This window comes from Balaenoptera musculus, chromosome 12, assembly GCF_009873245.2.
Source record: "Balaenoptera musculus isolate JJ_BM4_2016_0621 chromosome 12, mBalMus1.pri.v3, whole genome shotgun sequence".
Classification (NCBI taxonomy): domain Eukaryota; kingdom Metazoa; phylum Chordata; class Mammalia; order Artiodactyla; family Balaenopteridae; genus Balaenoptera; species Balaenoptera musculus.
The window spans coordinates 19,705,885-19,732,017 of NC_045796.1; the positions used below are offsets into that span (position 1 = coordinate 19,705,885).

Consider the following 26,133-nt stretch of genomic DNA (forward strand, 5'->3'; position numbering starts at 1 on the left):
CATTAAAAGTAGATAAATTGGACTTCACCAAAATTTAAAATGTTTACTTATCAAAGAACACTATCAAGAAGTAAAAAAGACAAGCTACAGAATGGGAGAAAATATTTGCAAATAATGTATCTGATAAGGGTCTAATACCCAGAATATATAAAGAACTCTTACAACTCAACAGTAAAAAAAACAAATAACACAATTTTAAAATGTTCATATGATTTAATAGATATTTCTTCAAATAAGATTACAAATGACCAATAAGCACATGAAAATATGCTGCTCAATATCATTAGTCATTAAGGGAAATGCAAATCAGAACCAAAACGAGATATAACTTCACACCCACTGTGGTGGAGAGAGAGATCTAGATAGAGATAGAGACATTTTTAAATGGATGATAACAAAATGTGGTAAGAATGTGGAAAAGTTGGAAACCTCATACACTGCTAGAAGAAATGTAAAATGGTTCCCTCCTGCCTTCAATAATTAGAACACAAAACAAAATATATTAACCAACTCTTGTGAGACATTGTATAAATATCAGTATAACACAATGATACCTTAGAAAATTAAAATCAATGCATCGATGCAGTGAGTCTAATTTACCATGTTATTGCCTGGTGGTAGTTTCTAGGCTGCAGAGAAAGAAGGATGAAACTAAACAGAGAACAAAAAAAAAACGGGGATCAGAGTTCAAGAAGGTCAAAAATGTAGAATTACCGGGACAGAGTCCAGAAAGGAGAGAGGTGCATTGAAACAGGGATATGTAGAGGGATCCCTACAAGTCTTTGGCTAAGTTCTGTTGTGCACATGTGTGAGAAGAAACTACCTGAGTCCAGAGAAAGACTCACTAAAAAACATAGACCAAACAAATCCTGAAATGTACACAATACTGAGGATAGCTCATACCCTCATAAGCCTTAGTAGAAAGGCTGCTCTGACAAGACAGGCAAGGACGTTAAAACGCTTGTTGCAAAGATGTTCTATGTATTCCAAATGGTAGAGAAAAACATGAACATGTTAAGAAGAGAAATAAAAGGTAAATAAAAGACCTAAGTGTGACTTCTAAAGATGAAAACTACATTATCTAAAATAAAAAATACACATGATGGGATTAAGAACAGAGTAGACACTGCAGAAAAAAATCAGTGTACTCAAAGTCATAGCAATAGAAACTGTAAAAAAAAAAAAAAAAAGCAAAGAGAGAAAAGACTTTAAAATACCCAGACTAAACACATAATTTCCCTGTGTAAAAATATTAAGCAGTCAAATATACATATAATTGGAGTACAACATAGGAAGAAAAGAATGGAGGGACCTTCAAGACGGCGGAGGAATAAGATGTGGAGATCACCTTCCTCCCCACAAATACATCAAAAATACATCTACATGTGGAACAACTCCTACAGAACACCTACTGAACGCTGGCAGAAGACCTCAGACTTCACAAAAGGCAAGAAACTCCCCACGTACTTGGGTAGGGCAAAAGAAAAAAGAAAAAACAGAGACAAAAGAATAGGGATGAGACCTACACTCGGGGAGGGAGCTGTGAAGGAGGAAAAGTTCCCACACACTAGGAAGCCCTGTCACTGATGGAGACGGGGGGTGGACGGGGGAAAGCTTCAGAGCCACAGAGGAGAGTGCAGCAACAGGGGTGCAGAGGGCAAAGCAGAGAGATTCCCGCACAGAGGATCAGTGCCGACCAGCACTCACCAGCCTGAGAGGCTTGTGTGCTCACGCACTGGGGCAGGTGGGGGCTGGGAGCTGAGGCTCGGGCTTCAGAGGTCAGACCCCATGGAGAGGACTGGGGTTGGCTGTGTAAGCACAGCCTGAAGGGGGCTAGTGCACCACAGCTAGCCAGGAGGGAGTCTGGGAAAATGTCTGGACTGCCTAAGAGGCAAGAGACCATTGTTTTGGGGTGCGTGAGGAGAAGGGATTCAGAGCACCGCCTAATGAGCTCCAGAGATGGGCGTGAGCCGCGGCTATCAGCACAGACACCAGAGATGGGCGTGAGATGCTAAGGCTGCTGCTGCAGACACCAAGAAGCCTGTGTGCAAGCACAGGTCACTATCCACACCTCCCCTCCCAGGAGCCTGTGCAGCCTGCCACTGCCAAGGTCCCATGATCCAGGGACAACTTCCCCGGGAGAACACACGGCACATCTCAGGCTGTTGCAATGTCATGCTGGCCTCTGCCACCACAAGCTCGCCCTGCATTCTGTACCCCTCCCTCCCCCCAGCCTGACTGAGCCAGAGCCCCCTAATCAGCTGCTCCTTTAACCCCATCCTGTCTCAGCAAAGAAAAAACACTCTCAGGTGAACTACACGCAGAGGCGGGGCCAAATCTAAAGCTGAACCCCAGGAGCTGTGAGAACAAAGAAGAGAAAGGGAAATCTCTCCATGCAGCCTCAGGAGCAGCGGATTAAAACTCCACAATCAACTTGATGTACCCTGAATTTGTTGAATACCTCAATAGACAACGAATCATCCCAAAAATGAGGTGGTGGACTTTCAGAGCAACTGTAGACTTGGGGTTTCCTTTCTGCATCTAATTTGTTTCTTGTTTTATGTTTATTTTAGTTTAGTATTTACAGCTTAATATCATTGGTAGATTTGTTTATTGATTTGTTTGCTCTCTTCCTTTTTTTTATATATTTTTTCCCCTTTTTCTCTTTTTGTGAGTGTGTATGTGTATGCTTCTTTGTGTGATTGTCTCTGTATAACTTTGCTTTTACCATTTGTCCTAGGGTTCTGTCTGTCCATTTTTCTTTTTTTTTTTTGTATAGTTTCTAGCACTTGTTATCATTGATGGATTTGTTATTTGGTTTAGTTGTTCTCTTCTTTCTTTCTTTTTTTTAATTACTTTTTAATTTTTTTATTTTCAATAAATTTTTAAAATTTTACTTTAATTGTTTTACTTTATTTATTTTTCTTTCTTTCTTTTTTTTTTCTCCCTTTTCTTCTGAGCTGAGTGGCTGACAGGGTCTTGGTGCTCTGGCCGGGTGTAAGGCCTGATCCTCTGCAGTGGGAGAGCCAAGATCAGGACACTGGTCCACCAGAGAGCTCCCGGCCCCACATATCAAATGGCGAAAGCTCTCACAGAGATCTCCATCTCAACGCTAAGACTCATCTCCACTTAACAACCAGCAAACTACAGTGCTGGACACCCTATGCCAAACAACCAGCAAGACACGAACACAACCCCACCCATTAGCAGAGAGGATGCCTAAAATCATAATAAGTTCACAGACACCCCAAAACACACCACTGGATGCGGTCCTGCCCACCAGAAAGACAAGATCAAGTCTCATCCACCAGAACACAGGCACCAGTCTCCTCCACCAGGAAGCCTACACAACCCACTGAACCAACCTTACCCACTAGGGGCAGACACCAAAAACAATTGGAACTACGAACCTGCAGCCTGAAAAAAGGACATCCCAAACACAGTAAGTTAAGCAAAATGAGAAGACAAAGAAATACACAGCAGATGAAGGAGCAAGGTAAAAACCCAACAGACCAAAGAAATGAAGAGGAAATAGGCAGCCTACCTGAAAAAGAATTCAGAGGAAAGATAGTAGAGATGATCCAAAATCTTGGAAATAGAATAGAGAAAATACAGGAAACATTTAAAAAGGACCTAGAAGAACTAAAGAGCAAACAAATAATGTTGAACAACACAATAAATGAAATTAAAAATTCTCTAGAAAGAATCAATAGCAGAATAACTGAGGCAGAAGAACAGATAAATGACGTGGAAGGTAAAATAGTGGAAATAACTACTGCAGAGCAGAATAAAGAAAAAAGAATGAAAAGAATTGAGGACCGTCTCAGAGAACTCTGGGACAACATTAAGTCTCAGAGAACTCTGGGACAACAGTAAATGCACCAACATTTGAATTATAGGGGTCCCAGGAGAAGAAGAGAAAAAAAAGAGACTGAGAAAATATTTTAAGAGATTACAGTTGAAAAATTCCCTAATATGGGAAAGGAAATATTCAATCAAGTCCAGGAAGGGCAGAGAGTCCCATACAGGATAAATCCAAGGAGAAACATACCAAGACATATATTAATCTAACTACCAAAATTAAATACAAAGAGAAAATATTAAAAGCACCAAGGGAAAAGCAACAAATAACATACAAGGGAATCCCCATAAGGATAACAGCTGATCATTCAGCAGAAACTCTGCAATCCAGAAGGGAGTGGCAGGACATATTTAAAGTGATGAAAGGGAAAAACCTACAACCAAGATTACTCTACCCAGCAAGGATCTCATTCAGATTCGACGGAGAAATTAAAAACTTTACAGACAAGCAAAAGCTAAGAGAATTCAGCACCACCAAACCAGCTTTACAACAAATGCTAAAAGAACTTCTCTAGGCAGTAAACACAAGAAAAGGAAAAGACCTACAATAACAAACCCAAAACAATTAAGAAAATGGTAATAGGAACATACATATCAATAACTACCTTAAATGTAAATGGATTAAATGCTCCAACCAAAAGACATAGACTGGCTGAATGGATACAAAAACAAGACCCATATATATGCTGTCTACAAGAGACCCACTTCAGACCTAGGGACACATACAGACTGAAACTGAGGGGATGGAAAAAGATATTCCACGAAAATGAAAATCAAAAGAAACCTGGAGTAGCAATTCTCATATCAGATAAAATAGACTTTAAAATCAAGACTATTACAAGAGACAAAGAAGGACACTACATAATGATCAAGGGATCAATCCAAGAAAAAGATATAACAATTGTAAATATTTATGCACCCAACATAGGAACACCTCAATACATAAGGCACGTGCTAAAAACCATAAAAGCAGAAATCGACAGTAACATAATCAGAGTAGGGGACTTTAACGCCCCACTTTCACCATTGGACAGATCATCCAAAATGAAAATAAATAAGGAAACACAAGCTTTAAACAACACATTAAACAAGATGGACTTAATTGATATTTATAGGACATTCCATTCAAAAACAACAGAATACACTTTTTTCTCAAGTGCTCATGGAACATTCTCCAGGATAGATCATATCTTGTCACAAATCAAGCCTCGGTAAATTTAAGATAATTGAAATTGTATCAAGTACCCTTTCCGACCACAATGCTATGAGACTAGAAATCAATTACAGGAAACAATATGTAAAAAATACAAACACATGGAGGCTAAACAATACACTACTAAATAAACAAGAGATCACTGAAGACATCAAAGAGGAAATCAAAAAATACCTAGAAAGAAATGACAATGAAAACATGATGACCCAAAACTTATGGGATGCAGCAAAATTTCTAAGAGAGAAATTTATAGCAATACAATCCTACCTCAAGAAACAGAAACATCTCAAATAAACAACCTTACCTTACACCTAAAGCAATTAGAGAAAGAAGAACAACAAAACCTAAAGTTAGCAGAAGGAAAGAAATCATAAATATCAGATCAGAAATAAATGAAAAAGAAATGAAGGAAACAAGAGCAAAGATAAATAACCTAAAAGCTGGTTCTTTGAGAAGATAAACAAAATTGATAAACCATTAGCCAGACTCCTTCTGAAAAAAGGGGAGAAGACTCAAATCAATAGAATTAGTAATGAAAACAAAGAAGTAACAAGTGACACTGCAGAAATACAAAGTATCATGAGAGATTACTACAAGCAACTATATGTCAATAAAATGGACAACCTGGAAGGCACGGACAAATTCTCAGAAAAGCACAACCTTCCGAGACTGAACCAGGAAAAAATAGAAAACATAAACATACCAATCCCAAGCACTGAAATTGAAACTATGATTAAAAATCCTCCAACAAACAAACGTCCAGGACCAGAAGGTTTCACAGGTGAATTCTATCAAACATTTAGAGAAGAGCTAACACCTTTCCTTCTCAAACTGTTCCAAAATATAGCAGAGGGAGGAACACTCCCAAACTCATTCTGCGAGGCCACAATCACCCTCATACCAAAATCAGACAAAGATGTCACAAAAAAAGAAAACTACAGGCCAATATCACTGATGAAAACAGATGGAAAAGTCCTCAACAAAATACTAGCAAACAGAATCCAACAGCACATTGAAGGGATCATACACCGTGATCAACTAGGGTTTACCCCAGGAATGCAAGGATTCTTAAATATATTCAAATCAAACAGTGTGATACACCACATTAACAAACTGAAGTATAAAAACCATATGATAATCTCAATAGATGTAGAAAAAGCTTTTGACAAAATTCAACACCCATTTATGATAAGAACCCTCCGGAAAGTAGGCATAGAGGGAACTTACCTCAACTTAATAAAGGCCATATATGACAAATCCACAGCCAGCATTGTTCTCAATGGTGAATAACTGAAACCATTTCCACTAAGATCAGGAACAAGACAAGGTTGCCCACTCTCACCACTACTACTCAACATAGTTTTGGAAGTTTCAGCCACAGCAATCAGAGAGGAATAAGAAATACAAGGAATGCATTGTATTCCGGAAAAGAAGTAAAACTCTCACTGTTTGCAGATGACAGGACACTATACATAGAGAATCCTAAAGATGCTACCAGAAAACTACTAGAGCTAATCAATGAATTTGGTAAAGTAGCAGGATACAAAATTAATGCACAGAAATCTCTTGCATTCCTATATACTAATGATGAAAATTCTGAAAGAGAAGTTAAGGAAACACTCCCATTTACCACTGCAACAAAAAGAATAAAATACCTAGGAATCTAGGAATAAACCTACTAAGGAGACAAAAGACCTGTATGCAGAAAACTATAATACACTGATGAAAGTAATTAAAGATGATACAAACAGATGGAGAGATATACCATGTTCTTGGATTGGAAGAATCAACATTGTGAAAATGACTCTACTACCCAAAACAATCTACAGATTCAATGCAATCCTTATCAAATGACCAATGGCATTTTTCACAGAACCAGAACAAAAAATTTCACAATTTCTATGGAAACACAAAAGACCCCGAATAGCCAAAACAATCTTGAGAAAGAAAAACGGAGCTGGAGGAAGCAGACTACCTGACTTCAGACTATACTACAAAGCTACAGTAATCAAGACAGTATGGTACTGGCACAAAAACAGAAATATAGATTAATGGAACAGGATAAAAAGCCCATAGATAAACCCACGCACATATGGTCACCTTATCTTTGATAAAGGAGGCAAGAACATACAATGGAGAAAAGACAGCTTCTTCAATAATTGGTGCTGGGAAAACTGGACAGCTACATGTAAAAGAATGAACGTAGAAAACTCCCTAACACCATAGCCAAAAATAAACTCAAAATGGATGAAAGACCTAAATGTAAGGCCAGACACTATAAAACTCTTAGAGGAAAACATAAGCACAACACTCTATGATGTAAATCACAGCAAGATGCACTTTGACCCACCTCCTAGAGAAATGGAAATAAAAACAAAAATAAACAAATGGGACCTAATGAAACTTAAAAACTTTTGCACAGCAAAGGAAACTATAAACAAGATGAAAAGACAACCCTCAGAATGGGAGAAAATATTTGCAAACGAACCAACTGACAAAGGATTAATCTCCAAAATATACAAGCATCTCAGGCAGCTCAATATTAAAAAAAAAAAAAAAAAAAACCCAATCCAAAAATGGGCAGAATACCTAAATAGACATTTTTCCAAGGAAGATATACAGATGGCCAAGAAGCACATGAAAGGCTGCTCAACATCACTAATCATTAGAGAAATGCAAATCAAAACTACAATGAGATATCACCTCACACTGGTCAGAATGGCCATCATCAAAAAATCTAGAAACAATAAATGCTGGAGAGTGTGGAGAAAAGGGAATCCTCTTGCACTGTTGGTGGGAATGTAAATTGATACAGCCACTATGGAGAACAGTATGGAGGTTCCTTAAAAAGCTAAAAATAGAACTACCATACGACCCAGCAATACCACTACTATGCATATACCCTGAGAAAACCATAATTCAAAAAGACACATGCACCCCAATGTTCATTGCAGCACTGTTTACAATAGCCAGGATATGGAAGCAACCTAAGTGTCCATCGACAGATGAATGGATAAAGAAGATGTGGCACATATATAGAACGGAATATTACTCAGCCATAAAAAGAAGTGAATTGAGTTATTTGTAGTGGGGTGGATGGACCTAGAGTCTGTCATACAGAATGAAGTAAGTCAGAAAGAGAAAAACAAATACCGTATGCTAACACATATATATGGAATCTAAAAAAAAAAAAAAAAAGGTCATGAAGAACCTAGGGGCAAGACGGGAATCAAGACGCAGACCAACTGGAGAATGGGCTTGAGGACATGGGGAGGGGGAAGGGTAAGCTGGAAGAAAGTGAGAGAGTGTCATGGACATATATACACTACCAAATGTAAAATAGATAGCTAGTGGGAAGCAGCTGCATAGCACACGGAGATCAGCTCAGTGCTTTGTGACCACCTAGAGGGGTGGGATAGGGAGGGTGGGAGGGAGATGCAAGAGGAAGGAGAAATAGGGATAAATATATATGTATAGCTGATTCACTTTGTTATAAAGCAGAAACTAACACACCATTGTAAAGCAATTATACTCCAATAAAGACGTTAAAAAAAGAAAGAAAGAAAAGAATGGCCAGCACAGAAATATTTTAGGGAAGAATAGCTAATCACCTTCCAAACTTGATTTAAAAAAAAACTACAAACCCACATATCTAAGAAGTTCAATGAACCCCAAGTCAAACAAATATGACAAAAAACACATCAAGGATTATCATACTCAAATTGCTGAAAACTAGTGATAAAGAGACATGCTTAAAAGAATAATAGAAATACACAGTAGAGGAACAAAAGAATTACAGCAGATTTCTCATCAGAAGCTATGCAAGTCAGAAATATATTTGAATATTTCTAAAGCATTGGGAGTAAAAACAACTATCAACCTAGATTACTATACCAGAACATTTTTTTTAATTAAGGCAAAATAAAAACATTCACAGACTAAAAAAGTGGAGAGAATTTATCTCAGCAGACCAGCTCCTCCAGTAATGTTAAAGGAAATTTTTCAGGCAGAAGGAAAATAATCCATAGAAAATATGGATCTACACAGGAATGAAGAAGATCACAGATAGTAATTATACTGGTAATTATAGAAGATAATTTTTCTCACTTTTGATATCTTGGATAGCTAATTGAGCACTCTAGCAAAAACAATAACAATGTATTTTGAATTTTGGAATAGAATTAGAAGTAAAATATATCATGACAACAGAACACAGGTCAGGAGGGAGAAATGTATATATATTGCTACAAAGTTCTTATACTATATGTGATGTGGTATAATATTCTTAGAAGGTGGGGACAATAATAACTTTAAAAAGCATAGTGTAAACCCGAGATCAACTATTCATAAAATAACATGATAGCTAGTTAAGTAAAAAAGTAAAGATAAAATGGAATGCTATATATACATATTCAATTAATTTAAAATAGGACAGAGGGATAGGAAATAAGTAATGTATATGCATATATAGTCAACTGTTTTCAACTAAATGACAGGTTACTTCAATGGGGAAATTATAGTCCTTTCAATACATAGTTCTGGAAAAGCTGGATACTCTCATATCCAAAAAAAAAATAAGTATTCACTCATCTCACAATATATGTGAAAATTAACTCCAAATATATGATTTAATCATATCTAGCTATAAAAGTAAAAATTATAAAACTTCTATGAAAATGTTTGTAACCTTGGAGTAGATAAAGCCATCTTTGATAGAACACAAAGCATGAACCATAAAAAAAGAAACTGATAACTTTCAAAATTTTAAATGTTCCATTTTTCAAAGATACTATGAACAAAATTAAATTTTCAGATACATACTGAGAAAACATATGCTATACATATATATTATAAATTATTTGAGTCCAGAAGTTATACAGAATTTTTATAACTTCATAATAAGGCAAACAAATTGATAAAATGGACATAGATGTGTGCAAGAGATTTTACCAAAAAAAGATATTAAAATGGCAAATAAGTACATAAAATTTTTCAACGTTATTAGTCTTTAGGAAATGCAAATTAAAACAACAAAGACATGCCACTAGACACCCACTAGAATAGCTGAAAGCCGAAAAGACTGGCAGTACTATTTTGAAGATGTGGAAAAATTAGAACTCTCATACAGTGCTGGTAGAACTGCAAAATTTTACAGCCACTTTGGAAAGTAGTTCTGCAGTTTCTTATAAAGTAATTTATAAAGTTAAATATACACTCACCATGTGACCCATAATCTCACTCTAGATATTTCCTAAAGAGAATTAAATATATGTGTCCACACACACACACTTACACAAATCATATTCATAGCTGCATTATTCATTATAGTCAAACCTGGAAACAACCCAAATGTCCATCAATAGGAGAACAGATAAGCAAATTGAAGCATATTCATGCCATAGAATACTACAGTTGACCCCTGAACAACGTGGGGTTCAATCCACTTATATAACGTATACTTATAGTCGGCACTCCATATCTGCATTTCCTCCCCATCTGCAGATTCAGCCAACCACCGACCACGTAGTACTTGTAATATTTACTAATGAAAAATATCCATGTAAAAGTAGACCTGTGCAGTTCAAACCTGTGTTGTTCAAGTATCACTTGTACTCAACAATAGTAGTTCATTGATCAGCCACGGGCAACCCTAGATTTGGAGATGGCAGAGGCTAAATCTGCCACAAGTGTATGTGCTCCTTACTCTGCATTTTGGTAAGTCTGAGAATTGGGACATGGCAGTGTTTTCAAGGGGCAGGTCAATAGGCCAGTTTGGGCATCAGGAGGAGACAGAAACACAGGAAATAAGCAGAGTTGCAAAGTGTTTATTGCTATTACCATTACTACTGCTACTACTACTACTACTATTATACACTACTTTCAAATTCCTAAAAAAATTTCTAAAGAAAATTTTGAAAATAAATAAATTTCAAGAAATAATAAAGCAAAATACAATCCAAAAAAGAAAACGGAAGATAAAATGGTGGATTGACAGGCAGTGGAGTTAAACTTTTCACTTCATCTTCCCTTTCAAATATATCCTGTAAGCAATTCATTCATAGTGAACACCACCTGAGTGCAAAACACTGATGCAGGCACCACAGAGTAGTGGTTCTGAAATTTAACTCATCTTTAGTCCTTTTAAAAAAAGAAGAAGATCCAAATCCCTCACCAAGAAATTCTACTAATGGCCTGGGGTAAGATCCAGGGATCCACATTTTTAAGAGCGCCTACTGAGTGTGATGTGCAGCCAGGATGAGAACTGACTGTCATAGGAACTATGAAAATTCATTAAGATAAATTCCCTGTAGTCTTCAATCAGCCTCAAACACAAACTTGGGTAAATCATAATGACCTCCTTTTTCATTCATTCGAATTTGAGCCAGTGCCTTATAGATACAGAAGGCACCCAAAATCCTTTCCTTCAGTGTTTCTAATACTTCCTAGGCAAGTAGAGACCATGATAGTAGTCTTTTAGTTTTCAGGTGTCCATTTTCTGAAACGTGGAAATAGGTGTTGGTATAAAGGAAGAGTTAATCATTACTAACGTTAATGCAAATCAGCCGCCCCAATTTTGTGGAAATCCTGAGCATTTCTGTGGCTGAGATCTATGCTCAAAATAGCTGTCAATATCCTACAAATGGGAGAAAAGACAGCCTCTTCAATAAGTGGTGCTGGGAAAATTGGACAGATACATGTAAAAGTATGAAATTAGAAAACTCCCTGACACCATGCACAAAAATAAACTCAAAATGGATTAAAGACCTAAGTGTAAGGCCAGACACTATCAAACTCTTAGAGGAAAACATAGGCAGAACACTCTATGACATACATCACAGCAAGATTCTTTTTGACCCAACTCCCAGAGAAATGGAAATAAGAACACAAATAAACAAATGGGACCTAATGAAACTTAAAAGCTTTTGCACAGCAAAGGAAACCATAAACAACACCAAAAGACAACCATCAGAATGGGAGAATATATTTGCAAATGAAGCAACTGACAAAGGATTAATCTCCAAGATTTACAAGCAGCTCAATAACAAAAAAACGAACAACCCAATCCAAAAATGGGCAGAAGACCTAAACAGACATTTCTCCAAAGAAGATATACAGATTGCCAACAGACACATGAAAGAATGCTCAACATCATTAATCATTAGAGAAATGCAAATCAAAACTACAATGAGATATCATCTCACACCGGTCAGAATGGCCATCATCAAAAAATCTAGAAACAATAAATGCTGGAGAGGGTGTGGAGGAAAGGGAACACTCTTGCACTGTTGGTGGGAATGTAAATTGATACAGCCACTATGGAGAACAGTATGGAGGTTCCTTAAAAAACTACAAATAGAACTACCATACGACCCAGCAATCCCAATACTGGGCATATACCCTGAGAAAACCATAGGTCAAAAAGAGTCATGTACCAAAATGTTCATTGCAGCTCTATTTACAATAGCCAGGACATGGAAGCAACCTAAATGTCCATCAACAGATGAATGGATAAAGAAGATGTGGCACATATATACAATGGAATATTACTCAGCCATAAAAAGAAATGAAATGGAGGTATTTGTAATGAGGGGGATGGAGTTAGAGTCTGTCATACAGAGTGAAGTAAGTCAGAAAGAGAAAAACAAATACAGTATGCTAACACATATATATGGAATCTAAGGGAAAAAAAAAAAAAAAAAGGCCATGAAGAACCTAGTGGCAAGACGGGAATAAAGACACAGACCTACTAGAGAATGGACTTGAGGATATGGGGAGGGGGTGGGGTGAGATGTGACAGGGTGAGAGAGTGTCATGGACATATATACACTACCAAATGTAAAACAGATAGCTAGTGGGAAGCAGCCACATAGCACAGGGAGATCAGCTCGGTGCTTTGTGACCACCTAGAGGGGTGGGATAGGGAGGGTGGGAGGGAGGGAGATACAAGAGGGAAGAGATATGGGAACATATTGTATATGTATAACTGATACACTTTGTTATAAAGCAGAAGCTAACACACCACTGTAAGGCAATTATACTTCAATAAAGATGTTTAAAAAAAAAATATCCTACAAATGATGTTTATTCTCCAGAGTACTCTAAACTAAATCCCTTCTCCTTCCTTAGCACACATTTCTCATGGTCTTTTTCTAACAGTGTAATCTTCCACAAAGCTCTCATTAATCTGCCTTTGGAGCAGGAGTGTTTTAAGGAAGCGATAGTCTGTCAGCAGGTTAGTAATCATTTTCCACCCTTGGGAACCTAGAGAAGGCCAGGTTGCGAATCTACAAGTCGTGACCATTATGCGTCAGAAAATGCTCATCAGCTTTGGCAGCAACTTGATTATAATCCATTTTGGGGGATGTCACACTTCACTGGAAGTCCACATTTACTTAAAACACATAACCTTTGCAATTTTGCCTGAAGGCTGCAAACTTTAGATATTTCCCCTTTTTTTTCCAAAATGGAAAGATGGGATCTAAAACAACTCATTTTTCATTAAAAATATAACTGTGTGGAACATAACACAATGGTATATCATCTTATGTTTCAAGGGTATAGAGATCACTTTTCTAAATATGTGTTTAGGTTCTGGAAGAAAAAGACAAAATGTACATTGTAAAAAACAAGAGCTTCCTTTGTTTTAAAATGAAACTGTAAGCTTCTTTCCAGATAAAGTAACTGCTTCATTTCAATCAGTTTTTTGAATATGTGCCTAAAGTTGTTCATTGTGCTTTCAACTCATAAATCATGGTGTTAGTATTTTCATGGATCAGGTTTTAGATGGGGGGGTGCAGATTTCTCTGCAGTGACAGATAATGGGAAGTGGGTCTAGTAGGTGAGAAGATGACAGAGTTGGGAGGGAAGACAGGTAAAACAGCACACACCAATAAGAAAGGGATAGGCATTTGAAATGTAAGTACCATATACTTATAAACTGATTGACCAGGATACAGTAGAGAGAGGGGATGAGATGGAAAGTTATTGACCTAATTATCTTTATTGGATGCTTATTTCTTACAGTGGAGAAATAACATGTCATAATGCAGTAGAAGGGGCTAGGAAATACATATTTAAATATGGTATACCGAAGTATATCTATACAGAGACTCCTAAAAAAGTAGAATGTAAACCTAGCAGAAGGGCTTCCCAAGATAAGGAAGGCAGGGTAAAAGCCCAGGATAATGCCAACACTAGGCATAGGACTAAAGCCAAAAAGCTCTCACTCGCCCTCAGAAAATAGTGTATCTTTAAGGGACCCAATATTGACGCTCAGCTTTGGTTTAACAGACAAGTAAGCATTTTGTGCTTAGACAAATACAACAACCAGACAGGTAAGCAAATATTAGTCCCAATTTTACAGAAAAATTCTAGAAATAGAGGCTGATTGAAGAACATCAACCTTTACCACACTAGGTAAAACTTACTGATCCTGGAAAATGAAAGGGAACTCAGGGTCACACAATGAAGCTACCTGCTCTCACTGTGACACTCCAAGCTTTCTGACATAGTTATTAAATAATTAACACATCAAAACACTTCACTTGGCATGATAAGAAAATAAAAAGTATATAAAACGTGGTTCCTATCATTGAGGAGGTTACAATTCGATATTTACATATCCGCATGACGCTATGGTATAGTAGGAAGTTTGACTCTGTCTTCACCACTTATTAATTTAGGAATTTGGGGTAATTGTTTAACTTCTTTACCTTCCAAATCAACCTTTCAGAGTTGTTGTTAGGACTGGAGATATCATATATTATTAACCTAGTACATACCAAAACTTCAATAAATCATAGCTATTATGTGTTTACACATGTAAACCATGCTTATTTTCACTTTCTTCAAATAAAAGAACAATATAGGAATTAGAACAAATCCATCAGTTAATTTTTAGAATTGTAATAGTTACTACTGAGGATTTCAGAGAAATATCACCCACTTATTCCAAATTAGCTTTTACATGGGTATAGTTCCATAGATATAGACTGTATACAAATAGAGAATGATATTGTGGAGTCTCATGTTAAAATAAAAATATTGAGCTTGAAAAGAATGGCCCCTTTACTGAAATATCATATAAAACATTTAGCACTAAGAGAGAAATAAAAAAGGATTCATAGATGTAGAGAATAATTAGAAATGTAAAATAATTTTCTCATGAACATACCTCAGTTTATTTTTCCAAAGAATATGGGTCTAAACAATGAAATAAATCTCAAGAAGAGAGAGCAAACTGAAAGAAAACTAAGGGTAAAGATAGTATCTCTTAAACAAAACAATCATAGCTTGACACACACAGTATAACTTAGTGAACAAGAGCATGAAATCTGAAGTCACATTGCCTAGGTTCAAATCCCAACTGTGACACTTTTTGACAAGTTCTTTACATCTCCATACATTAAAATAGAAATAATATTAGCGCCTATCTCATCATATTTTTACGACGATTAAATGAGTTTATGTATAAAAAGTGCTTAGAACAGCGCCTGGCATACAGTAAGTCCTAAATAAATGTTATCATCATCATCACCATCATAATTAAAATATAATTATAGATACGCTGCACACAATTTTGAGAAGGATCTCGAAAGAGGCAGTTTCATAGAAACAAGAAAGAATGGCTCTTCTGTGTGATGATTAACTTGACTATGGTTAATTAACTTACTTGGTGAGAATATTATTCCAGTTTGTTCAGAGTCAGAGGTTTGATTTTCATGTGGATATGCTGGCTACATTGCATGACCACAGATTAAGACACTAATTCTGAGTAGTTGTATTCAATGAATTCTCCTGGTTTTAACAAGGTGACTCGTGAAAAGTGTAAATTGATTAATCCAAATTCATGAATAACTTTAGAAAAAAATGAATCTATAAATACATTCTTTTGAACATGGTTCAGTCATATGGTCTTAATATATGATAAATTCTAGGACTGGAAAAATATTTAAAGATGATCTGGAGCCAAGTCATTAATTTTTATAGAAAAAAAAATAGACTCGGAGACAAAACATGACTTAAGATCACATGATTACTTTGTGGCAGAGTTGAACTCTTAGCTCATGTTTTGTTTTGTTTTTCCATTACATACATTCATTAAATATAGGATATTTTTAATATCTTGGAGAACTTTCTATTTAAAAATTCTATTTCTGTCATTATAGTTTATTACTCCATTGTAAAAAACGCAGTCCCAATGACAGAATGTGTGACTTTGAAGGCCATTGCAAGGACATTGTCATAAGAAAAATGGAAAGCCATTTTCAGGTATTGAGCATGTAAGGTTAAAAGGCATTACCTGACTTAAATTTTTTAAAGATCCATTTGCCTTAATGGATCAGAATGGGAGAAAATATTTGCAAATGAAGCAACTGACAAAGGATTAATCTCCAAGATTTACAAGCAGCTCATGCAGCTCAATAACAAAAAAACAAACAACCCAATCCAAAAATGGGCAGAAGACCTAAACAGACATTTCTCCAAAGAAGATGTACAGATTGCCAACAAACACATGAAAGAATGCTCAACATCATTAATCATTAGAGAAATGCAAATCAAAACTACAATGAGATATCATTTCACACCGGTCAGAATGGCCATCACCAAAAAATCTAGAAACAATAAATGCTGGAGAGGGTGTGAAGAAAACGGAACACTCTTGCCCTGTTGGTGGGAATGTAAATTGATACAGCCACTATGGAGAACAGTATGGAGGTTCCTTAAAAAACTACAAATAGAACTACCATATGACCCAGCAATCCCACTACTGGGCATATACCCTGAGAAAACCATAATTCAAAAAGAGTCATGTACCAAAATGTTCATTGCAGCTCTATTTACAATAGCCAGGACATGAAAGCAACCTAAATGTCCATCATCGGATGAATGGATAAAGAAGATGTGGCACATATATACAATGGAATACTACTCAGCCATAAAAAGAAACAAAATGGAGTTACTTGTAGTAAGGTGGATGGAGTTAGAGTCTGTCATACAGAGTGAAGTAAGTCAGAAAGAGAAAAACAAATACAGTATGCTAACACATATATATGGAATCTAAGGGAAAAAAAAAAAGGTCATGAAGAACCTAGTGGCAAGACGGGAATAAAGACACAGACCTACTAGAGAATGGACTTGAGGATATGGGGATGGGGAAGGGTAAGATGTGACAAAGTGAGAGAGTGGCATGGACATATATACACTACCAAACGTAAAATAGATAGCTAGTGGGAAGCAACCGCATAGCACAGGGAGATCAGCTCTGTGCTTTGTGACCACCTAGAGGGGTGGGATAGGGAGGGTAGGAGGGAGGGAGATGCAAGAGAGAAGAGATATGGGAACATATGTATATGTATAACTGATTCACTTTGTTATAAAGCAGAAACTAACACACCATTGTAAAGCAATTATACTCCAATACAGATGTTAAAAAAAAAAAAAAAGAATAAATGGCAGGGAAGCGCAAGGCAAGGATCAATTAGGAGGTTATTGCCATAACCCAAGTGAGAGATGATGTTGGCTTGGACTAGGATGGTAGCAGCAAGAAAGGTATTAAGCTGTCAAAGTCTTGGATATGTTTTGATTGTAGCACCAACAACATTTCCTTCTGTGTTGGATGTGAAGTGTAAGAGAAAAGAGGAGTCACAGGAGGCAAAGGAGTACAAACCTCCATTCAGGAATTTCTAATTTTTTTCTTAACTAAATGTCTCTTGCTGCAATCTACACCATGATTTACTTATCTTCACCTCTGTGAGAAGAGGTCCATCACCATCTACACAATATGCCCTCTTGTGAATCTGGCAGCATCCAGAATCATACCACGTATTCTGAAAGAAATTAAACAATGGCTCCTGACCTCAAAGGATTTTATCATTTGGTAAATTAAACCTCCTTTAAATAGGAAGGAGATATATTTGACAGCATTACAAATGTAGCTAGAAGTTGCAACTTGGTGTTAAACTGGAACCCTTCTGGACACGTCTGCTGAAATTAGGGAACCAAGCTCACCAAATGTCCACTGGCATGAGGAACAGAGGAGTGCTTGGGTTAGAATTCATCCCATAGGAAGTAGGAGAATCAAGCCTCTGAAGGAAAAGCTGATCCTAGGTATGTTGTAGTGTTACTACTTGTCTTTATTGCCAGCTCAGCTCCCTCTGGACTCATATCTCTCCCAGGGAAGGGAGAGAGCTGTGAAAAAAGAATGAAAAAAAGGCTGTTTTCCACAAAATCCTCTAAGATATGAGAGTAAAAGCCAATATCACTTTGATAGACCCTCATGGAATATAGCCCAGAAAGCCAGAGAAGCACTGCGTGGCATAGCTTTGACATCTCCAGGGCTCCATGCTTTATTGTCAGTGACCACTGGTACAGGGAGCAGTGTCCTCAGGAGCACAGGTGTTTGTTGTGATGATAGTGTCTCTAGGATACATCAGTGGAACCCAGAAGATATGAGGTAGAGAAAGAGAGGAGTAAAGGAAGTGACATCTCCACGGACAAGCACATGTGAGACTCAGAAATACCTGTAGGGACTCAGCTGCATTATTAGCAGGTAAGCAAGAGCCAGAGAGATAAGTTTACATTATTATTCTTGACCAGCTTTAAAATAATGATAATAGAATGAGTTCTTTACACTCCAATTACTCACTGCAGCATTTTGTATAAATATATTTCACAATTAGGCAGTCTTTATACCCCAAAGCTCACATATTTGCTACATCTGTTTGAGATTTCCAGAATCCAGGTAGCTAGCCTCTCTTTGGGGATATTAAACAGAAGGAAACCTGCAAAACAGACTTTTCTTCTTTTGAAAATGGTAAACATGAGATTTTTTTAAAAAACAAGCACCTTTCATAAAAGCAGTCATTTTTACAAAATCAATTAAAAGATTGAATATCTATATGCCACCTGTCCTGATGCGTATATTAAGAACCTTATTCCGTGTAACACTTCAACAATGCTGCTTACATCCTTTTTCACTCATGAAGGAAGTAACATTCCTTCTTTAAATACTCCTTCTTTAGAGATGCTTTCTTAAATGGCCTCACACAACTGCATCATGTTGAAGAAACCAAAAAGACATTTACGGCAGTGTGCCAATTTCACCCAAATTCAATAATTTTCTTAATCTTGAATTATTCTTTGACCTTGACTTCATACTTCCTCATGCCTAGAGATCATTTCTTTGTTTCTTTATTCATTTAGCTGTATTTCTATCCTACCTTCTACTGAAAAGTTTTTGATAGGTCCTGTACCTCTAGTTCCAGATGAAAGTGAGATTAGTTTTATTAGCATTGCAGTCATTATCACAAGTGCAATGCCAGAAGGGAAAGGTCCAGGGAGGATATCCACACCACCACTGCCCCGTTTCCTAGAGAAAAGGGTCACTGGTTAAGGTGCTTCAAAAGGTGAGAAAAGATTGTACTCTAGCCAAAAGAGAAGATGGAGAAGAAAAAGAGATCTGGAAGATGAGTGTGACAGAGTCATAGATCAGTGGAAGCTTTCATTCAAGTAAACTTAGGTTTATGTAGGTTCCTTGGAAAAATTGATCAGTTCCTTTATGTAGTATTAGAAGATGGTAAATCAAATCAAACAAGATACCCATTAGGTCAAAAACCCTATGAAAAATACAATGATACTGAAAATCTCCATTCCAGCACAAGTACATATGGTTTAGAAAGAACATAGACTTTGGAACCCACCACCTGCAATTCCATAAATTACATGCTGAAAACATCACTATTAGCCACCCCATAAGTGTAAGATATTATACTATCAAGTACCAGAGTTCAGCTGCATGTCTTCACCTGCACTCAACTAGCCCTTTAAATTTCAGATCTTAATGTGTATTTCCATCTTCACTACTACCTTCCATCCACCAACACCTCATTAAGATATCTATGTTTAGGAATATGAAGAGAAAAGCATTCGTGTGGTTTTGGGAGGAGGAGGGGTGGAAGGGGGGAAGCAAATGAAAAGAATAATTCGCCAGGACAAAACATTCTAGCAAAAACTTCCCACCTTTTTCTGAAATAGTCTCATCATCTTGTCATCGACTGCTCTGCTCTTGTCTATCATGAAAATAGAAATAGCCCCACTCTCAGTGAGATCCAGAAGGAATGCACATCTCACCCGCTTTGCAATCAGGAAGTCCAGTTTTGTGAGAGCAAGTATATGTGCGCCAAAGTGTATGTGTGTGTGTGTGAAAGAGAGGGAGAGAGAGAGATTGAAATTTACCTTCCTATGAGGGAGAACTCGCCCATGACTCCCAGGCGCCGCATGGCACTCAGAAGGCCTCTGACGGTCATGCCTTCGCAGAAGCAAACCACCACTCTGGCCTTGGGAAGCCGCTCTCGGAGCTTGCGCAGGAGTCGGTCAAAGCTCTTCTCCCCAGCATTGCTGTAGATTTTGTCTGAATGGGCGATGCAGAGGCCTTCCTGGGCAGCCAGCTCTTTGAAAGCATCCATTCCGCTCTCCCCGTAATTCCCTGTCCAGAAACAATCAGCAGATGTTCAAGACAACCTGGCAGCAGCAGCAGTAACAAGCTAGGAAAAGGACTCATTAGTCACAGGGAATGAAGAGGACAGACTTGCCAAATAATTTGTATATATAACAGGGACTGAAGGAGGATCTGGATGGACTAAAGAGAATAATCAAATGTAATCAAACTATCAACTCTGTGAAAATAGTGGAAAACTATATAACTAGGGTGTCCACAGTGAAACAGGTTTTGAGAAATGAGGGACGGCTGCCCTGTTTTACAACCATGATTACTAGTGGTTGTTCGAGATTTTAGCAACGTGGGAGAAGTCAGAACATTGGGGTAGGAGGTCAACCAGCACAATGAGACGTGTTCATTTGAGGGTTTGCTTCAGCTGGCTGCCAGGTTAAGAGCAGACACTCATGGTGATAGCAAGTCCTGCAACATTTCCGTGAAGAGTGAGTAAGCAAAGCAAATGGAGCACCTGGCCAGGCCAGAATACGCAGACAAAAACCAGCTATAAATCTCAGTATCTATAAAAGTTTTAAATCTCAATATCTATAAAAGTTTCACGGACTTTGTTATGAAACTTATAAGATTTTCCTGTATTTTTGAAACAAGAAAAGAGTTCTCGTTTCCTGTTTCATAAGATTAAATTACCAAATTAATGTTTTTGCCTCTTCAGTTAACCACCTTCAGTGGCTTAATACAGTCCAGTGAAGCCCGAATGGAAGATTTAACACATGACAAAATCCTCAGTTCCATGGACTGGTCACACATCATGGCTCAGACAAGAGGCACTGACCGATTATAAGGGGGAAGACTGCCGCTGGTAAGTGAATGCGTCATCTGCCTGCAGAAGAGGGCACGAGGAAGGAAATCAGATGCCGCTTACAATAATAAATGCAGGTTCAGGAACCTACAAGGTACAAAGACATCACCAGCCAACTCTTTCAGAAAAAGGCACTGAAAAGGCATCATAAGATGGTGTTACAAGGGGAACAACTTTATTGCTAAGGTGCCACCTTTGGACTACAATCACAGAAGATTTTACTCTTTTATCAAAATACATGCAGACTAAAGGAGCAAAAATATTCTATGCATTTGAATAAGAAAATCCTTGTGTTTTAAATCTAGTAAAGGCCTTAGACATACTCTGTGCAAACCCTTCAGGTTACAGCAAGGAAACTGGGCCAAGTGAAGTGGCTCACCAGTAGGCATGAAGCTTGTTTGTGTTAGAACTGGAACAGTCTACCTGATTCCTAAGTTACTGTTTGTTTCTCTTAACAGCAACAAGCAACTAAACACGTATGTTTTCATAATTTTTTTTGAAAATGTCAGCATAGGTCAATTGGTTCTATGAAATACTTGTTTCAATTACTTTATTCTTATTTTCTTGTTTGGATAGCAATTCTTCATTATACAAGTTGATTGAGATCTGAGTATGATGTGGTAGACCATGTTTAAACTGCTCATTTCTCTTATGAAGCCTACGAGACTCCAAACTAGCATACATATTTCTACAAAAGTAACTCTAATATAAGAATGACTTGTACTTTTATAAATCTTTATATTTTAAACATTGCATTCATAAATTTTATCTTATTTGTACTCATTATGTTGATGATAGTACTACATACAAATACTATACAAAAAAGGAAGAAAATCACCTCTAGGAAGCTTAAAATCATGTTACTTTCATTTAGTAGCAATGACATGACTAACTCAAATGTAAATATCTAATAGAGATGCTATGGGTTAGGAATCAGGAAGAGCTGCCTAAAGAAAGTACTTGTGGTATGGAAGGTGTGGAGAAAAAGGAATCCTTGTATATTGTTGGCAGGAATGTAAATTGGTACAGCCATTATGGGAAACAATATGAAGTTCTCCAAAATCTTAAAATGGAACTATCATATGATTCAGTAATCCCTCTACTAGGTGTATATCCAAAGGAAATGTAATCAGTATCTTAAATAGCCAAGATATGGAAATAACCTAAATGTCCACTGATGCGTGAATGGATAAAGAAAATGTAATAAATGTTATATTCCATATATATATTATATACATACATATATATATAACATATATATGGAATGGAATATTATCCATAGAATATTAGCCATAAAATATGGAATATTAGCCATAAAATGGAATATTTGTTGTAAAAATGAAGGTAAGGCCACCATTTGCAATAACATGGGTAAACCTGGAGGACATTATGCTAAGTGAAATAAGTCAGACATAGAAAAACAAATACTGTATGATATCTGTTATATGTGAAATCTAAAAAAAGTCAAGCTCATAGAGCCAGAGAGTAGAACAGCGGTTACTAGAAGTGGGGGAATGGAGAAACTGGGGAGATGTTGGTCAAAGAATGCAAAATCTCAGTTATAAGATGGGTAAGTTCTGGGGATCTAATGTACAGTATGGTGACTATACAGGTAATTATATATATAATATATATATCATATATAATAATCTACAGCTAATAATATATATTGTATATTTGAAATTTGCTGAGAGTAGATCTTAAATGTTCTCAGAAAAACAACAAAAGAGGTAACTATGAGGTAATGGATGTGTAAATTAACTTGACTGTGGTAATCATTTCACAATGTATATATATATATAAAACTACCACATTGCACACCTTAAACATACACTATTTTGTTTGTCAATTATACCTCAAAAATCTGGGAAAAAAAGAAAGTGCTTTTATTCTGGATCTTAAAATATAAACAGATTTTCCACAGATAGAAAGAAAACTAGAGGACATGTATTCTTTGCCTGACTCCTTGGTCATGATCAAGCGATGCCAGACTTAAAATAAAACACTCAGCACAGAACCTACCCTCTGTCTCCCCTCTCCTTTCCATCTGACCACCCAGACCTCCTCTTGCCTTTCCTGGTAGTGAGGAATTTATTTAGATACTTCTCTGTGTAACCCTGGAAGGAGTTCTAAATATATAAAGAACTGACATAATAAAACTCTTAAAAGTACTATGTAAATGTTAACACTCAGGTCTGGTAGCGAGCTGCATATTTTTATTCAATTATCAAATAGATTATCGAGCTCTCAACTTGGAAAAAATCCCTAGGCTCTGCTCTTTAAAGAGTTGCCCAGAATTATCGGACATTGACTTTGCCTTCAATTTGATGAATATTTGCTGTCTCTGGTACTGTGCTAAATACCTAAGCACTTCATTTTTTCATTACAACTCCATATAGAAGTTATAAGTCTCTGATGGGGATGTGGAAGCTCTAAGAGGTTATGTAACTTGCCTAAGATCAAACAGTGATGAATATAGGATTCAACATCTAACTCAGAAGTTCCTGTTCATAACCACCATTTTATACTGCCTCCTACATGGACTTATAATACACCTATGAAGGCATGACACAAGCACACAAAATACAGCAACAATACTAAGCTGTATATGCTCCATGGGAAATGAAAAATACCATAATACTAAATTTCAGAATGAGAGAGCAGGGATGATCAGAGAATACCTCTTGGGAAAAGTAGGAATGAAAATGAGTTCTTGAAGAATGTAAGCAAGGGATTGGCTTTCAGGGTAAATGGAAGTGAATGAGAATCCATAAAAGGTATTTTTAGAGGCAATGACTAGAGAAGTTCCACTGGAGCAGAAGGTTCATGGTTTGTAGAATGCCACTCTGTATAGCACATCTCTAGTGAAGTATCTGGCATACCACTACAGGATTGCAACATGGAAACGTGCTATATGTTGCTGTGTTGTAACAGATTTTGTAACAGACTTTATCACTGTTATGATGTTGCCTAAAACCTAGAGAGCAAGAGAGAGAGATGGAAGAGTGGCATCTGACAAAGCCCATAAAATATAAAATTGAAATATATTGAAACATATGAGAAAAAGATTTACGGAGAGTAAATCAAGATATTCTATAAAACAAGCTTTTAAACAGAACTTACGGGGAGATTAACGAGAGAAAACATGGGGTTTACAAAGAAATCCCTATAGTTTGAATAATAAAAGTATTTAAACATAATAGAAGTGGACATTGTACAAGGGCAAAGTTAATAAAGGTACTGAAAATAGGAGTAAAAATTAGAACTATCTCAAGAGAGAAAAGAAAATGGCTAAAACTCAATTTTCTAAACTACATATGATTTTTTGAAGAAGTTAGATATGATTATTATCAGACCATATTAACAGATATTCATTCATAAAAGATTGATTTGTAGTGATTTGGTGGTAAGTTACACTGAGCAAACAAGCTATGAAATAAAATTGTCTTGCATTTCATAATCACCTGTATGAACTGTCATCATAGCAAAAAGGAGGCACTTAAGGCTAGTCTTTATATTGATTGCTTTTTCTTCTACTCTTAAAATATTGAAGATATATTTAAGAAACAATCTGAACTCCATTTGGTGGCTAAAATAACACTTCAGCCATTATGTTGAATGAAGTCCAAATCCCGTTATTGCATCTTCATAAATTATCTTGGTAAAACAACAGCATTCAACATATCTCATCCCTACGTATGTACACCTCAGTTATATGAGGGGAAACATTTATACAGGGAAAATAGGTAGATATTTCTTCACTTTCCTTAAAGAAGGAACAGTATTACTTTCAAAGATTCACTAGTCTTATGCTCTAGACTCCCTTAATCTCTGCCTTATTTCATGCTTATATCCCTTTATTGGTATTCTTTGGTAGTCTTAGGCTCCCTGGATTATGATATACCCCTTGCGTTATGGGCCAGTCCCTATCTGAGGTCCTGAAAACTGATCATTCTGCCTCCTGGGACATCTTGGACAAATAAGATAATATCCCATTTTTGAAAGAACTATGGTTGATGGAAATTGATTTCACAGCACCTTCTGGAAACCTACCGCCAATATTCAACAATCATCACTATCAGGAAATTCTTCTTTTTGATCTAAATCCTGTACAACAAAATATAAATCCATATCCCCTTCACTCTCAGGGGAGGCAGGTATCAGTTCCTTTGAATTCTTTCTTTCTTTTTTTTTAAAAAGTCTTTCTGGAAGCCACAGTTCAGCTTTCTCTCCTCCCAGGGAAACAACCCCTATTATTTTAACCTTTCCTGGCAACCTTTTAATTTGTTTGGTTCTCCCACTTAATACGTAGAAAGTGTTATGTTTCCCTGCTTCCATCCACACACCTGCAGTCAGCATTATGGGTCTGGTCAGTCAGAGGTGAATGAGTCATCACCTGCCTTAGAAGCACGTAAGGGATTTTATATGCAAGGTCAGGGAAGGAACTGCTTGACACAAGGCGATCAGAGAAAACAGAAGAGAATACTTTTTATCAGAAATTTCACAACCCCACCTTTAATTACCCCAGTTTGGGCAGGTAGAGTTATAGCATCCAAGTGGAAGAAGGAGATTTACCAAAAGGTGACTGTCATCTCTATGCAATAGGACTGATTAATCTTTGTCCTTTTGCCCCATCATGTTTTCAGGTATGCCTTACAGCTGAGTAAATAAGAGGATGAGCCTTGGAGGAAGATCAACCTGGTTTGAATCCTGGGTCCTAGATGAGGAGATAGCCTTAAAGTATTT

The 26,133-nt window shown here is 36.9% G+C and overlaps 1 protein-coding gene across 2 annotated transcripts in view; it reads right to left on the minus strand.

Annotated features, from left to right (window-relative positions):
- The window catches only part of GRM1 (glutamate metabotropic receptor 1), a 398,541-nt gene that overhangs the window by 232,650 nt on the left and 139,758 nt on the right, over positions 1 to 26,133 (minus strand). For both annotated transcript variants that reach the window (XM_036872141.1, XM_036872142.1), the window contains exon 4: positions 20,312 to 20,561. In XM_036872141.1, the coding sequence (XP_036728036.1) occupies positions 20,312 to 20,561 (250 nt within the window). The remainder of the gene's footprint in view (positions 1 to 20,311; positions 20,562 to 26,133) is intronic.